General features: G+C 41.0%; 1 protein-coding gene across 2 annotated transcripts in view; it reads right to left on the bottom strand.

The window, feature by feature from the left end:
* Positions 1-17,554, bottom strand: part of LOC124117070 (NF-X1-type zinc finger protein NFXL1-like) — a 36,234-nt gene extending 18,680 nt beyond the window's left edge. Inside the window, exons 1-12 of one of the 2 annotated variants that reach the window (XM_046478771.2) lie at positions 17,460-17,554; positions 15,183-15,313; positions 14,125-14,292; positions 13,629-13,738; positions 10,295-10,428; positions 6,646-6,824; positions 5,095-5,256; positions 3,348-3,448; positions 2,536-2,650; positions 1,814-1,929; positions 879-1,010; positions 369-459 (exon numbers count right to left, since the gene is read on the bottom strand). In XM_046478771.2, coding sequence (XP_046334727.2) covers positions 369-459; positions 879-1,010; positions 1,814-1,929; positions 2,536-2,650; positions 3,348-3,448; positions 5,095-5,256; positions 6,646-6,824; positions 10,295-10,428; positions 13,629-13,738; positions 14,125-14,292; positions 15,183-15,306 — 1,432 coding nt within the window. In that variant the 5' untranslated portion in view covers positions 15,307-15,313; positions 17,460-17,554. Of the gene's footprint in view, positions 1-368; positions 460-878; positions 1,011-1,813; positions 1,930-2,535; positions 2,651-3,347; positions 3,449-5,094; positions 5,257-6,645; positions 6,825-10,294; positions 10,429-13,628; positions 13,739-14,124; positions 14,293-15,182; positions 15,314-15,581; positions 16,922-17,459 lie in introns of those variants that run through there. The other variant, XM_046478772.2, reaches the window with a different exon arrangement.
* Positions 17,555-17,703: the final 149 nt, after the last annotated feature.

Below are 17,703 nucleotides of genomic sequence, written 5' to 3'. Positions count from 1 at the left end.
CAGGTGAGAACAATACATCCACAGGAAGTGTTACAGGTGAGAACAATACATCCACAGGAAGTGTTACAGGTGAGAACAATACAGACACAGGAAGTCTATCACAGGTGAGCGGTACAGCATCAGAGTGAAAGACATTAATGAGATTGTATCAATGTCCTCTTAAGCAATAAGTCTTTTGGATCCAAAAGAAAGAAAAAAGTAAATTAAAAAAATGTATTTTCTACATTTTGTTACATGTATCAATACAACTGAGACTTTAGTATGGTATCCATGTTAACTTTTGACATTTTAACATGTCACTGATGCCATCTATCCATGGACCACTACGATGCAGTGATACAATGACACGTGATACGCCATGCACTGACCTCTGTGACATCCGCTGGCACACTTGTGGTTCCGGCACCGCAACGTCTTCCCACACACCTGCTCACACGTCGGGCAGCTTCCATCACAACACTGCAAGCAAACACAGCGTGTCAACAGCAGAATAACTTCCTAATATCACCAACTTATATATGTAAATTTAATCAAATAATAAGTTTCTTGTCAGGATAACACCAACAGATAAAAAGGCAGCTGTTGGATCATTTTAGGATAAATATGAAAATTAACAGGTCAGACAACTTTCAGATCAAACACCTGACCTTTCGCTCTCTGGGTAGATGCTCCACCAGGAGACCATGGAGGCGGTCCCACACAATTGGCATACGATGACATGCATCAACCAAGTCAGTGAGCCTGACCATCCAGGCCATTTTTGCCTCTTACGACAATCATGGGTTGCTGATGACCAATTCTAACCCGCATCTTCACGGGTTCCCTCCTCTGTGATGAGACATGAAGTTAGAACTGGACTGTCCTAGGATCATCTGTACCTTTCTCTTGCAGTAGTGCTTGCCACAGTCTCTCATCACAGAACACTTGAGGTCACACAAATACTCCTTGCTGCACAGGACCTCCTTCTGCTTCTGTCCACACCGACAGCGTTTCGAGGTCACCTGACGACACTGAAACGTAACCACCAACATGAGATAACTATACAATGTTACTGTAACAAGTGAACATTGTTTTGGTGCACGGACATAGCTATATTCAAGTATCCACTAAATAATTAAGACTTGGACAGTGTCAGCAGTTTATAGCTGTGATTCACATCGTTGGGGTCTGATGACACACAATCATCCAGGTCACACACTATAATCACTATCTCCTCATGAGAAATGAAAGAGCACCGTTTCTCAATATGACAATGGTCAATGAATATCTGTCATTGTAGTCATTTGAATCCCATGTTGCAATCAACAATGTTACCGAGTGTGACCACTAGTAGTGGGATGAATCTACACATCGGTGAGCAATGGCTTTAACTGCTTCCCTACCCCCGGCCAAATAATGTGAAGTAAGATGTTGTAGATCTAGGCAGATGAAGAAAAGGAACACGAAGGACAGTTGTTGCTGGTGAGCTATGGAAATTAGCACTAGTCCTATCATCCTTGCCAAACTGCCCAATAGTTAAGGTATCATAAGGACTAGTCGAAATTTGCCCTTATTAAGGGTTTTGCTATATGCTATCATTATAAGGACTAATGGACTAAAACTGTTAGTTTTAAATGTTGCTGCTGCAGCTGGAGCTATACAGTGACTTATTGTAAACACTTTGGAATAAGATATGATGTATGCCACTAATAACTTATTAAATTAATAACACTTCTGAACACACTGCAACCCACCCAGAACATCCTCATGTGTAGATGGGAACTAATGTGTGTACCTTGACAGATTACTTTTCCACAGTTCCCTCACTACTCACCGAGCCACACTCCCCCTGGTGACATCGCTGTGTACAAGTGTGCTGTCCGCACCTGAGAGTCTTGCCGCAAGTATCGCCACACGTCGGGATGTCCTCGGTACATGGGAGTTCATACTCTGGCAAATACACGGGGAAACAATCAAATCTGGTACCTGCTAACAGGTGAGGTGAAATGGGGTTTAACGTCGCCTCCAAGATTATTGCACTTATACAGCGATGTGCATCACGTTTGTGTGTGGCTACTTGTACTAGTCCGGACTGATGCCGATTTATAGTGCTAGCTCACTGAAATACAATGCTGCAGTTTAACATGAATAGCCCACTCAGACACAGTATACTGACTAAGAGCCGACCAGTCCTTGTTTCAGCCCCTTAATGCCGAGCGCCAAGTAACAACAAGTACCATCTTTTTACTTCTTTTGATATGATGAGGCGGGGGATCGAACCCAGGAACCTTCCGCTCTCCTGGCGGAGGCTCTACAAGTCGACCACAGAGGCGGTCCCCTGCTAACAGTGAACAGTTCGAAACAATAACACAATTCACAGGGGATAGTACTTGAATTATCTTATGGGTCTCATTGATGTTTGTTCATGTGTCAAATCAATGCACAGATGACTCGGACACAGACCTACTAATTCAGAAACAAAATGCTGTCCTTCAGGAAGTTTTTGATATTGCGCGCCACTGCTTGAAAGCCAAGAATATTTGTTGCAATGGTTACCTGTTTTCTCACAAGGACATCTTCTCTTCCCAGACCTTGGACAATCACCACAGGCTCCCTGATGACAGATGTCCTCACACCGATGATTGCCACATCGCAGAGCTTTGCCACAGGGCTACAAACCAATCAATGAGTGAGTGAGTGAGTTTAACGCTGTTTTGAACAGTATTTCAGTTATATCACTAGATGTCAACTTGACGTGGGAGGAAAGTCTGTAGGAAATCCTCTCTGGTGACACCACAAGCACAGGCATGGTGTTGACAAACCTAGAAACATAACCAGGGCAAATCTGGAATTGGAACCCAGATTATAGGTTTCTGGCATACCTAAGGGAAGCAACTCTGCATTGACTTTTTTTTGTTTATCTGTTGATTAACGCTGCACGCTGCACACATTATTTCAGCTGTATGACGGCAGTACGTAAATAATCGAGTCTGGAACAGACAGATTGACGCCTGACCACGCCTCTCTCTCTTCATAATATTCTCTTAAAAAGCAGAAAAAATAACACTTAATTTGGCATTGATTTTAAGCGGTCTGTAAATAATCAAGACTCGACCAGACAATCCAATGATTGACATCATGAGCATCAATCCACACAATTTGGATACACTGACAAACAATTAACTACGTCACCAAGCCTGACCATCCTATCCATTTAGTGGCCTCTAAAGACAAGCACAGGTTGCTGGGGGCCTATTTCCTAGCCAGAGTCTACACATAAATAAAACATAACTGGTATTAAATGCTAAACAGAAAGGTTGGTGTTTGTGACAGTGTCATGTGAGCTGGTGTGTAGGTGGCGTCCCTACCTGGTCACACTTCCACTGGGGGCTGGCACATGGCCGCGTGGAGGACTTCTTCCCACACAGACAACTCTGAACACTCGTTTTCGGACAAGGTAAACATTCCCCTGAAAACCATAAAACAACGAAACAGTTTTAGTGTGGAAAAAGATAATCAAAGACAATCTACAGACATTCACAGTGACACATCAGAATACTTGATGACTTCACACATGTCAAATATGTCATTGTCTTGATCACAACACATTCATCATCAATATTTATTCATTAATTTGAGTGTTTTCGTTTATGTAAAAGATTCTTAAAACTTTAAATGAATGTTAAAAACAAGTGCTTTGACACATAAAACCGAAAAGCAACCAATTATTATCAATCATTTCAAAGTTGAGCAAAAATGTTAAATGCTTGTTCATAAATTCCGAAGTAATTCCGAGCATCACTTGACTTAATCAAGGTGAGGTGAGGTGAGGTGAAATGGGGTTTAATGTCGCGTCCAAGATTATTGCACTTATATAGTGACGTGCATGTACGTGTGTGTGTTTGTGTGGCTGTTTGTACTAGTCTGGACTGATGCCGATTTATAGTCTAGCCCACTGAGATACCATGCCGCAGTTTAACATGAATACCCCATTCAGACACAGTATACTGACTCCGAGCTGACTGGTCCTTGTTTTAGCCCCTTCATGCTGAGTGCCAGACAGGGTAACAACAAGTACCATCTTTTAACGTCTTTTGGTATGACGTGGCCGGGGATCGAACCCCTGACCTTCCGCTCTCCAGGCGGACGCTCTACCACTAGACCACCGAGGCGGTCTGGACTTAATCAACACTAAACCACTGAAACTGTCACCTTCATGCTGATCTACTGTATATATTTATGTAGTATTCATCGATTACTTTGTGAAAAGGGTTGAAACTCTATTCATTTTCCTGTTGGCAATGTGTCGGTTGCGAAACTATACTACTCAAAAAGAAGTTAAGGAACACCGGATTCTTATTACTATAGAAACATGAAAGAATTGGTGGTCCCTAACTTCTATTGAGTAGTTTGACGATGACCATTGTACAACCAACACTGCGTTTGATTGTTTCGGTTTGTAAGTGTCACTGCAATATTACTCCTATTTGTATAATTTGTGCTCCACAAGGCATGCTCATGCTGCACTCTGGTTGTGGAACATCTGCATAGGATCAAAACCAAACCAGATTACAAAAAGAGTCTTGCTATAAGGATGAAATACATGTTTGGAAGAAAAAATACATTGTACAGTAACATCTCTTGAAGAAGTCAATATGCAAAAACAAGGACCCAAAGGACCCAACCCCTGAGGGGGTCTGACCACCAATTAGGTCGGGTCCGAAGGTCTTTGTTTTCGCATATTGACCTCATCAGGGGTAACCATTAGTTTTGTTATACCAATATTATCTTTTAAGTTTATGAAGCCTTTAAACTGTCTTCTGTTACATTTCAGTAACTTAGCTGCAAACGCCATCCTGTAGTATCAGATGCCATCTTGTTTTCCAGCAGACGTGTCAATATTCATCACGTGACCGGTCAATACTGATCATGTGACTAGTCAATATTCGAGGTCAGTGTCAGTCACATGATTTGGAGGTCTACATTGAAATGAATTGTTCTGTCATGTGGATTAAACAATGGAATTGAAAGATCTTAATAGAGGTATAACAATGTACAATAAAAGATTTCAAAGATAATATGTTAGTCGAAAGGTCTGCCTGTTGAAAGAGGTACCTGGGTGACACGGCTGTTGACAGTTGTGTTGACCACATGACAGTCTGTGGCCACATGGCTGACCACATGCCCACTCTCTCCCACTGCATCTCTTGACCTGGGGCTGCTGGCGTCCACAGTAACACTTGGACTTGACCATCTGGGGACATGGTGGACATGGTCCTGGAAGGAGGAAGACATAGAGAATATTATACTCGTGTTCATTTCATAATATGTTTACGACACGAGTGTCAAAATAGCGGAATTTAGGCTCGAGTGTCGTAAACATAGTTTGACATGAACATGAATATAATGTTCTATTTATTACGGACGAAGATGACTAAATACAGAGACAAATTTTAGTGTTTGCCAATAAGGATTGCTAGTCCAAACAGCAGTGGAACCACAATGTCGAATGACGTCAACAATCGTCAGCTATGACGTCGTTTCTAGTGTAACGTCATTCCGACCTGACGTCACAATAAGATTTGAATGATGTCAACAATGCTGTCTGGAAGAAATTGTAGGATCAAGTGAGTTGGATATAACACCACTTTGAACAGTATTTCTTTTATATCGCAGCATGTCAGCTTCATGTGGAGGAAAGCTGGAATTGATGTAGGTTTTAGATGTCTACGACCTTGACAAACCAACATAATCAGGGCGAACCAGGGATTTGAACCCATGATCATAGGATTCTTGCACATCTTCATCATATTCACCTTGACTGATAGCATCATCTCAGGCAATGGCTTTTGAAAACATAGTGCGGGCAGCCTGAGTCTTTTTTGGGGGGTGGGGATTGGGTGTGTGTGTGTTGTTCATGATAGTATGTAACCACATAAACAGTGGTGTGTTACCATATAAACAATGTGTACAATCAACCTGGAAAGGGCCTCCCTACATAAATGTATTCCTTGATGAGTAAAATACTGGAATACAGTTTTTCACTACCCTTGGACTTTGAATATTAAAGGATTTTGTTGTTGTTTTTAAATGAAAATAAAAATGCAATATGCGGTGAACTTAAGGATGATGTGGGCAGTGCCTAAGAACAAAGACTATTAATTTTTTTAGCCTTATTATTAGACCATAGTCTGGAACAAGTACATGTAGAAGCGAATCCTTATCCCAATTCATAGGTTCATTAACACATCAGTCTAAAAACAAAATTATCTCCCCTTGCTCGAGCAGCCAGTAATTGAATACAGGTGGTAGGTATATACAGGATAGCATTGATAACAACAGCTCTGTATTACTGATGGATCAAAGTTTGCGATAAGATGTCACTTAAACAGCATGCATATGTCCTTCGTATCACGTAAACAAATAGCACACTACATTATATTTTGTATGTGAAGTAAAATTGTTCTTGCCAAAATTAACATCAGCAGAGCAGTTTGTTTTATCGCAAAAAACTTTCAGACATGTTTTTTTTTCATTGGAACTGAGGACGATATGCAGACCTATACAGATTGGTACCATAGCTTGGGGCTTGGACCTGCTGATGCAGTGGAACCAGTTAAACATTCAGGTGGCCTAACTAAGTGTACGTGGCTGTAGAATATGTACCTGGGTGACAGAGGAGGAGACAGGCGTGTCCACAGTCCGGCCGGAGCTGTCGACCACACTTCTGACCACATGAGTGGGGAACTAGCCACGGGTCAAACTTGGGATCCTGCACCTTCCCACAGAAACAGAAGTACCTGTTCGGGCACTGGCTCTGCTGGTACTCATAGCGACACTTGGGGCTGGAACACACGTACAGCCACCATGCAATGATGAACAATGGAATAAATATTACGCTATACAAATATATAAGACAGCTACGCGATAAATCACAAAGAACAATGAAGATCGATGAGTGGCTTATTTCACGATAAAACATTGTTCTATCATGACGTCATTTCTGGAAATTCGAACAAGCACTCGCAACTTGATGACGTTGTAAATTGGACAACATTATTTTTGAGAGGGTTGTCAAGTGAGTTGTTGCCTTAGATGAATGCAATGGCCGAATGACCGCATCCAAGAGTGGGAGAGATATGACAATCGGTACTGGGAGAAAAGGTGCAGATAATTGAAGCGAAAATTGTGAGAATACCAAACATAACCCATCTTCCCGAGGCAAGAGAGTTAACTGACTATAAAAGTACAGTTTCCACCCTTGCCGAACTTGGCTGGTATTATGGAGTTACATTTTGGCTGGACTAAAGAGTCTATGCATAGTCCAATCGAAATCGCGCAATGAAATCGAAATCCGGTCAGTAAACTGTCGTGTAGATTTCGGTCGATTGCAGGATTTGCAAAGCATGTACACCGCCAACTCGTCAACAAATATTTTCCAAATCTTTTCATGTTTTTAACCAAGGTGCTCATGCAATTTGATGCACTTCGCAATGTAAGACCCGTTTTATCACACAAAAGAACTTGATTATCGATCAGATCGTCTTGACTGGGCGCTGCCATTTTGTTTCAGAGCTCCAGATAAGCTTTTGGTGTTGTGGGTATTTTACCCATGCATTTTAAAATCATTGGGTATCAGTAATTCTATCTTGGTATTCAAATTTCTGTTACCCACTAGTTTTTACACATGTGGGTATTTAAGTTAAATATTAAAAAACACTATTCATCTAGTCCCTGCAAACTGGTGTCGTGTGGGTTCGAGAGCTTTATAGGACTAAAAAATACCACGATACTTCCACAAGAAAGTGTGATGGCAAATGATAATGATGTAACTGTCATCGTGGAGTTTGGCAAGGTTGACGGAATGCCCGTATATAATTTCAAAATAAGTTGCTGATTTGCGTAGCGAATACGCAGGATTACTTCACAATATTTGGATATTTGGATGAGTTTTATTTTTGTAGCGTATCTGTAATGTTCATTGCGTATTTGATACATTTGGAATTTATTTTACTGCGTATTTCTGCATTTCTGATGTGTATTTTACGCAGATACGCAGCTTATCTGAAGCTCTGTGTTTGATACAAATGCAAGTGATACAAGAGGTGGAATCTGATTGGTCCATAGGAGAGGCTCAGAAGGGACATGACTTGTAATAGCCACTGGTGGCGCTACGATCGAGCCCAGGAATTACAGCCCAGTTCGGCAAGGGTGGAAACTGCACTTCTAAAGTCAGAAGTCTCTTGCTTGGGGAAGATGAACATAACCAAACCCCCTGTACATAAAACGGACTTGTCCAAAATTGCCAAGGTCAGATTGTATTCAGGTAGTCATCGTTATTTAAACATGGGTAAATGTTTTCAAAGCTTGTACATTTTATTGACAACTGTAAAAATGGCTGTACAAAATGTTGACATCTCACAGAAGAAATAAACAACTCGTTGTCATTGCTTGTCATACAATAAAACACTGCAAGGGGAATAAACCACTCGGGGCTGCACCCTTCATGTTTTATTCTCCCTTTATGTTTTATTGTATGATAAACAACTCCTACTCATTGATTATTTCTTAAATACAGCTATTCATACCAACTGTGGATTGCAAATATCAGAAGCACAGAAAAGATTGAGACATTTCTGAACATTTCTTACTTAAAAATATTAGTTCAAAAGTTAATGCCTTAAAACTAACTTCATATTTAGCCATAAGAAAAGTGCATCTGGTGTCCTACCTTTGTCAGTTTCTGTGCTTCACACCTCCTTCTATGAAAGCCACGTACATGGGTTATTGCTGACTAATCACCAATACAATTGCAAAGGGAGGGATGCATGTAGGGGTGGGTGTATACAAATTGTGAGCATTTGGAGGTTTGTTTGTACATTACGTGTGTAATGTTGCACTCAGCAATACTCCAGTTGTATGACACCGGCTGGTCAATAATCAAATCTATGGTGTCTAGCCGGGAGCGCCACATTTCAGAAATGGCTATTGCCGGTAGGGCCACATTTCCAGCTGAGTGCATTTCACCTATTCTAGCGGGTAATTAATTAATCCGATTACCGATACCTTTAAATGAGTGTCCCACATTTAAATTACTAAGCGTGGTGTTCTTTAGAGATACCTTTAAATGAGTATCTCACATTTAAATTACGAAGCGTGGTGTTCTTTAGAGATACCTTTAAATGAGTATCTCACATTTAAATTACTAAGCGTGGTGTTCTTTAGAGATCAAAGGCCGTCTTAATTGAAATTGAGTTCATCCTGTTATTCATAACATATTTAAGTGATGTCTTGTTCACTCCATATCATAACCATGGCAAACGCACAAGTTCAAATAAAGTTCATTGAAAGTGTCAGAGGAGGCGTACATTTATACTATGATGGCTTTAAGTTTCGGTGTAAGAGCAGTCGTGGTGAAAGAAGATACTGGTCCTGTATTGTCAAGGAGTGCACTGCAAGGATCACAACTCAGGGTGAGTTGCTCCACGCCATTGAGATCATGGGTCACTCCCACGACGCACTACCGTTCGAGTTTGAGGTTGATGCCTTTAAGGCTAGACTGATGGAGAGAGCGAGACTCTCTCACCAGTGGTCAGAACCTTCACGAAGAAAGAAGTACAAGGCAATCGATGCACGTATTGCGTCCCTCAAGATCCAGCTCCTGAACCAACACCTGAGTGAGATGGAATATGCTGACCACGTGGGCGACATCCTTCATCTGCAGTTATCATCCATTATGATATCCATATGCTATTCATATTCATCAATGTAAAGTTCTGATGAATATATATCCTTGTTGAATAAGAAATGAGAAAACAAGACTTGTTTTGTTATATACGGTAACCTGTTAGAATCACAAAGCATGTTTTGACAGCATAGCCGTGAGAGCCACATTATACAATCACGCAACCATAACCATTGCCGGGAGCGCCACATCAATTTGGGCTATCTATTTTCGAAATGTGGCGTTGCCGGCCTGTAACCAAATCTATTGCAGTGACTGCTAGCATTGTAGTGAGCTGTTATCTATGTGGTACATTTAACACCTAAATACCGATCAAAATCAACCCATAAACATCCGGGTTAGAATTGGCCTTCAGCAATCCATGCTTGTCATAAGAGTTGACTAACGGGATCGGGTTGTCAGGCTTGCTGAATTAGTTGATGCATGTCATCGTATTCCAACCATGTAGGTAGATGCTTATGATGTCAATCACAGGACCGTCTGGTCCAGACTGTTATTTACAAACCAGTCATGTAGCTGGAATATTGCTGAGTGAAGCGTTAAACAACAAACAGACAAAACAAAACTCACCAAAACCAGGGTAGAGCTGATGTGGGTCCAATATCGTCCTGGGACTGATAGACTTGTTGGTAGACGCCCTCTCGGACCCACTTCTGTATACAGGGGATGTGGAACATGCAAGCACACCCTTTACAGTTCCAGATCTGAACAAAGACAGTGTCAACATTAGAAAATAAGTATCAGACACAATACTAGCGACGTCTCATGGATACAGTGCTGACAAATCAAGACAAATAGTGCCCAGGCACTGTAGCTCACCTGGATAGGAAGTCAACAGTTTATAATGTCAACAAAGACAGACACTTTTAAAAGCTGACATTCAATATTTTCGGCAAAAATACTGATGTTCTTATGTCTTGAACAAGATATGATGTCACCATGAGGAATAACGTACAACCCAACGTTCAGTGAGCTAGTATCTATGGTTAGAGACTATGGTGATGCGGGGATGGTTTGGAGGGCATATAGCATGTGAGATAGGATAATTATATGACATATACTACCGTATTTGGGTACTCTCAAAATTATAGGGGGCTCTTATTAGGATATAATTTGGGTGAAAGAGTTCAAAGATCGTAAATTTTGTGGTTTATGCTGACAGCCTGAAATGATCCAAAAGAAAAGTCTGTGCGTATTATACACGACGGATATATTTTTTCAGAATTTAATTGCATGTAATTAATTGTGCATATAACACACGAGTGCATATTACACATAAATAAATAAGTTTTGTGTACATTGATCAATTGGAAGGGTGCTAATTGGGATTGTTCACTAGCCAATATATTAGTAAATATTGCCATGGGCGCTTTTTACGTCAAATGCGGTATTTAGTGTAAAATCTACAAATTTTTATGCTTATCCTATCTCACACCATGCATTTATCCCATGGTTGGACAGTGGGGTGCAGATACCCTAGCCCCCAAAAACACCATAACAGGCAATGTGACCTCTTTACATAAGTCGGATGTAACATCATGAAATCAGGTATAACATGTGTTACATATTTTCATGAAGGACATCGTTACACAAACGACGGTGCAGCTTTGAATAGGGATCTATTCAGCCACGACTTATAGCCAATCCGGAAGTGGTCTCCAGGCAATCACTTCTTCAAAACAGCCCAGACCACTCTCTCCTCCAATAGGGTGAGCCAGCTTGGCATCTCTTTTACCACTTCATCAAAGCTATCAATCACATCCGCAGGATTGAAGCATGCTATTATGAGAAGAGGAACGAAAAACTATGACAGCAATCGCACAAAGCAGAGGTTAGCAGGTAAGGGTTTGGGACACCGTCGAAATAGCAGTGCCTTGCGGCGACTTTGATGTTGAAGACGTGTCTCTCTACAGAAGAGTCACTTCACCCTCCATTGGGTTCTAAGTCTGGGAACCCGAATAACAATGACAATAAACCATGGAGAGAGCTGCAGGAGTGGGTACATGGTGGGCACCTGTCAACTGTTTCGCCAGGACCAAGGGACCAAATTGATGGAGTGACTGTCGGTGACTGAGATTGGGAAGTGAAGACTGTGTCAGACTAACAAAAACAACCCTCCATGATGGTGGACAGGGTGCTGTTGCTGTGCGAGGGCATTGGAGAGGCGATGGCTCATGTGGATTTGCCACAGGAGGAAGCTGCCCAGTGAAGGCGTAGGCACAAGGGATAGTCGAGCAGAGCTAGTGGTTCATATACTGCAGACATCAGATTGCAGAGGATGACATTGAGATCCTAAGTAGGGGGATGGAATTGGGGACGATTGGTCAGCCAACTCGTAGGACTGAATGAGGTACTGTAGCTCAACAACTGTCGAGATGATGGAGTTGATAAGTAGCGATAAGTAGCCAAAGTTTCCTGTTGGGGAGAAGCATTGGTCGGCTTAGTGATGTCACGAGCCCGACAGTAACTTTCAAATGCCTTCCATTTATTGTCACATAAGGCCTTGGTGGAGGTGTGGTGAGCCTCAGAGATGGTCTTGGCCGCTCTCTTTGAATACCCTTTGGTGACAAGTGACTTCTGGAGAGGAGCCATATTGGGAGTGAGTGAGTGAGTATGGTTTTATGCCGCTTTTAGCAATATTCCAGCGATATCACGGCAGGGGACACCTTAAATGGGCTTCACACATTGTACCCATGTCGGGAATCGAACCAAGGTCTTTGGCGTGACGAGCAAACGCTTTAACCACTAGGCTACCCGACTGCCCCGAGCCATATTGGGAGGTGAGCATTAAAACTGGATGCAAAGAGGTCAACATTTGGGCTTGTATTTGGGCAGCAAATCCCTGGAAAATCGTTGGAAGGAGACGCAATTCCTTTGGGGGTGGGTGGTTGGTCTGGTATGGACAGGGAGTCTGCTAGGCTGAGGATCCCTGGGATTGCTCTTGCTTGAACATGTAGACACAGAGAGTAGACCAGCCGGAAGAGTGAGTGAGTTTGGTTTTACGCCACTTTTAGCAATATTCCAGCAATACCACGGCGGGGGACACCAGAAAATGGGCTTTACACAATGTACCCATGTCGGGATTCGAACCCAGGTCTTTGGCGTGATGAGCGAACGCTTAAACCACTAGGCTACCTGACTGCCCACCAGCCGGAAGAACTCCAGAGCCATCGACAGGAGGGACGCTGACTTGAATGAGCTACTAATAGATTGTATGACTAAATCTGGCACCAATGGGATACTACCAGGATGATTGCCTTGAATTACAAGTTGTTGATATGGACCCTCTATTCTTCATCGGGCCAGAGCCCTGTCACTTGAAGATCTAAGAGATGAACTCCCCAGTCCACGGTTGAGGCGTATACGAATATGTGATGGGTTGGGAGGAACGGCTTCAAAGAGACTCCTTCGCAGACATTTGACCTCTGCAGCTACCACTGGCACTCAGATGCTGGTGTATTGACAACGGGAAACAGATCAGGACATGGCATTAAATGTAGTGTGAGTGAGTTGGGTTTAACATCGCTTTTAACAGTATTCCAGTTATATCGCGGTGTGTCAGCTTAATGTGGGAGGAAAGCCCCAAGTGATGCAGGTCTCAGATTTTTAACACTTCGGTGACACCCACGAGCACGGGCATGGTGCTGACAAACCTTGAAACATAATCGAGGTGAACTGGGATTCAAACCCACAATCATAGGTTTCTGGCATGCCCAAGGGACGCAACTCTGCACAGCGAATCGCGGCGCCTTAGACGACTGGGCCACCCGTGGGACTACCATGAAGGGGTCACATCGCCTGTTATGGTGTTTTAATGGGCTAGGGTGTATGTGCCCCACTGCCCAACTGTGGGATAAATGCATTACTAACATGATGATGGTGAGGAAGATAGCAATTCACTTACTGGTTCTTCTCTCTTGATGGTGTCAATACACACAAGGCAAGCTGATGTGCCCGATCGGAACGAGTGAATTAGGTCATCCTGGGCCTTGTTCACATCTACACTGACACCACCTGAAACACAAGGTCAAGGTCCCATATTCATTACAAGAGGATGAATTGCTTATTCTTGTTCAATTAGGATTAGTCTAGCAAGTACCTTGTGACTACATTCATTGGGTGAAATCAGTGAGAAAATTACTTTGCACAAGTAAACTGAACAAACATTGAAATTGATGAACACTTGAACAAGAACAGATTTTTAGAAGACCGATTTCTGTTTGAATTTAAAATTATTCTTCTGGTTGCCACAATTAAAATTCCAAACGGCACATGATGTTTTTATCAGCGCCTTGTGGCACATTTGAAAACACTACATGTCTATCGCTCTGAGAGATTAGTGACTATTCTTGTGACAGGAATACTTAATCAACAAGGTATTCCTCTGGAGAAGAGCTTACTATAGTTCTTTGAATATCCACTGAATATTGATTCCAAGACATTGTTTCCAATGTCATCTTCCTCCTCGGAACTTTCCGACTCCACGCAATTGTCCTCCAGGTGGCGCTGTATCGACTGCTGATGAGACGCACTAACTTCCTTGAACCGATCTTGGGCAGATTTATCATCTAAAAAGAAAAATATTTTGAAAGAAAACAAAAGATAAAATTCAACTACAATACATTGCCAGAAGCTCTTTATGTGTACTCATCCAATCAGAACATCACGATTTGGACGATAGGAATTTTTTCTAAACCAGCTCAGGGGCCGATATTCGACCCTAAATCTGCAGGAAATTTTAGATAAAATTCCAAATTGTTTGATAGGCATTACTTAGAAGTTGACGGATGAATTAGAAAATTGTTTATGGATAACAACTTCTTTATTTACTGCAAAGGCGATGTATAAGGATCTACACTGAAACGTCACCTCTACAGTAAATAAAGAACTTGTTATTCATAAAAAAAATTCTAATTTGTAAAATTCCCAAAATTGGAATTCAAAATTTCTCAGCGCTGGTCATTATTAACATGATAGTTATAGTTAATGTCATGACTGAGCAGAAATGACTTGTCTTGAATAAAGAAGAGTGAGTGAGTGAGTGAGGTTTTACGCCGCTTTTAGCAATATTCCAGCCATATCATGGCGGGGGACACCAGAAATGGACTTCACACATTGTACCCATGTCGATTCGAACCCGGGTCTTCGGCGTGACGAGCTAACACTTTAGCCACTAGGCTACCCGACCGCCCCTAAATAAAGAAGATACTTTAATGGTTGCTTATACATTATCACATTGAATGCAATGTTACACATTACAAAAAACATAAATAAATGACAAAGTTTTTTTTCACAATTTGCCCATCAAGTGCACTTTGTTTAGAATTCTAGATCAATAATGATCTAAGAGACTGAACTACAGCCCTCAATTTTATCATGAAGTTTACAATACAGTTTATTAGCCTTGGGTAGTTAGCTAGTTTTAAATGTCTAGTATACAAGTGTTTTGCCCTGTTACCTTCAGCCTTGTTCCTATTCCAGGCAGGGCCGCCAACTTGGTTGTTTTTGTTTGGTTGATGGTCTCCGGCACCCCTCCCTCTTCCACGGCCCCTCCCTTTCAAGTATGCGGGAGTCGCATCCATCTACAAACTAAACAAGAGAGTTTGAGTGAGTTGCGCAGTACAGGGATTTATCTAGACTTGCTTAGTCAGAGGCTGACATTCGGCTCCAAGTCTGCAAATGTCAAAAGCATCTCATTATATTTTAAACACTGGCTCTGAATAGTTAATATTATTTATCATATAATGGAGAGTATTCTTGATGTGATTAACCAATCTGATGCACCAGGTTTTACAATCTGATACATATGTAAATGAGGTCATACAGCAGAATCCTACGCAATAAACTACTGACTAACCTGCTAATGTGCCCAATAAGTTTAGGTACTGGAAGTTCTTTGATGGTGATTATGATTATTGCTGCACATCTTTTGACACAAAGATAAATGGGGTTGTTCACTGAAAGACTGTATTCATATGCAGCTTCTAAAAGTTCTCTAATTGAGGGAAATTACATTTAAACATCAATTGTTTTAAGAATGACATTATATGACATATGATATTTATGATACAGAAACACACTCAGCAAATAATCACAGGAAAACCAGTTAAAATATTTTCAAAAATATATCTAAGTATGTATAAAACATTGTAGCCCAAAACCCAAATGTTAAGAGTAAGTTACAATTTAACATCGCATCGGCATTATTTCAGTCATGTAACGACAGGAACAAGTTGATATATATATATATGTGTATTAGATATCATGCAACTGTGGACACAAAAAAATTGGAGAGACTTCACGCTCCATAGCCAACAGAATAAAAGAACACAAGACACTTGTTGAAGAATCTGACATGAAATCTGCCCTTTCGGAACATGTCATCAAAAATATTGACCACCATATTTCCTGGCCACAAAACAAGATACTCCATACCAAAATCAGTCATTGGAAAAAGAGGAAACTTCAAGAAAGCATTGAAATCCAAAGAAAGAAGCCAGCCATTAACAGGGACCAAGGTATCTGACACACACACACCTACCCATTGTGTACTCCCCTGTGCTATAATCGCATCATCAACTACAATGGATACATTGATTGCCTTATTGCTTGTGTCACAATAGCCAGATCCTTGTCATCACAACACTTTCGGTGTACTTAATTAATCTACTCCTACCAATCTCATTAGCTTCATCATTATATTGTTATCTTTATACATTAATCCTATGTCATGGGCTTTGTCTTTATATTGTAATCTTTGTACATTTATCCGATTCACCTGATGAAGGAGCAAGAAGTAGCTCTGGAATGTGGTGACAAGGAATTAAAGAAGTTGCTATCCATAAAAAAAGTGTCATGTATTCATGAATACAACTACAAGGTTATATTTAAAAACAAATTTGTCAAACATATTTGGGTATAACAATATTATTTACAACATGGGCCATATAATGTTAAGAATACCATGTTGTCTATCAGCTATGGAAGATTGGGGAAAGAATATTAACTCTGACCTGAATCATATGTCACTGAAACAAGTTATAACACAGAAAACACACTCATATTGACAGCTGCATGAATAAAATGCTTAGTGATGACCCAAGGCTTGATCAGCGAAAGAAACATGTGACCTGAACATGTTACAATGAAATTCCCTTTCTGTACATGACATCTCAGTTATATATTTTTGGTACAAAACCCAAAAGAGATTATTCAAGTAAACACCGCAGTAGTAGGCCTAGCAGAGTTGAAGCCAAGTCGAAATTAGGGCTTCACTGCGGTGTCTACATGTGAGAAATCTTGCTTGGTACTGTAGACTTGCAGATAGCTAACAAGTCCTTCATCACAAACACTTCAAACAAGTCTTATGCGTAGAGAAAAAAACCCAGAAAAGCTAAAATGACAGAATATCGCTTGGCTAATGTAAAATGTAATGTTTTGCTGAGAAATAATAAATTATTCGTAGTTTCATTTTACTAAGATAAACAATAACAAGAAGCGTCACAAGCCAAAATTATGTAAATGCGGGTAAAACAACTTGACACCGACACAATGACAGTCATTAAACGTCTGTTTCGTTTCTGGATCATTCTGTTCCATCTTGTCAAAATCTAACAGGTGCGCAAAGACGACAATGCCGCCGGATTATGACCATCCAGCAAAAAATCTCTCTGTGATCAACACGTAAAATGAACACAAAACCATTAATGAAATCATTGTTCCCATGGGTCGGTACCAGTAATGTTTGCTCTGTTTTCTTCTGTCGTTCTGATATTATTTAGATGCTTCCAACTTCTGAATGTCTCGCCGACGTGGGAGCTGACATGTTGGTTTAGGAATTGTGGGAACACATTAGACGAGTTATTTTTATGACGATGTTCGAAATAAATTATATTTCATCCAATATGAGGTGATATATTGTAAAATAATAAAAAAATCCAGATATCTAAACGACTTAGTCAAGGAAATAAGATGCTTTA

Source organism: Haliotis rufescens, unplaced genomic scaffold (genome assembly GCF_023055435.1).
Source record: "Haliotis rufescens isolate VD_foot unplaced genomic scaffold, xgHalRufe1.0.p SCAF_7, whole genome shotgun sequence".
NCBI lineage: Eukaryota > Metazoa > Mollusca > Gastropoda > Lepetellida > Haliotidae > Haliotis > Haliotis rufescens.
Note: the sequence above shows the minus strand (reverse complement) of the source record. Positions and strands in the feature narration are given on the sequence as shown.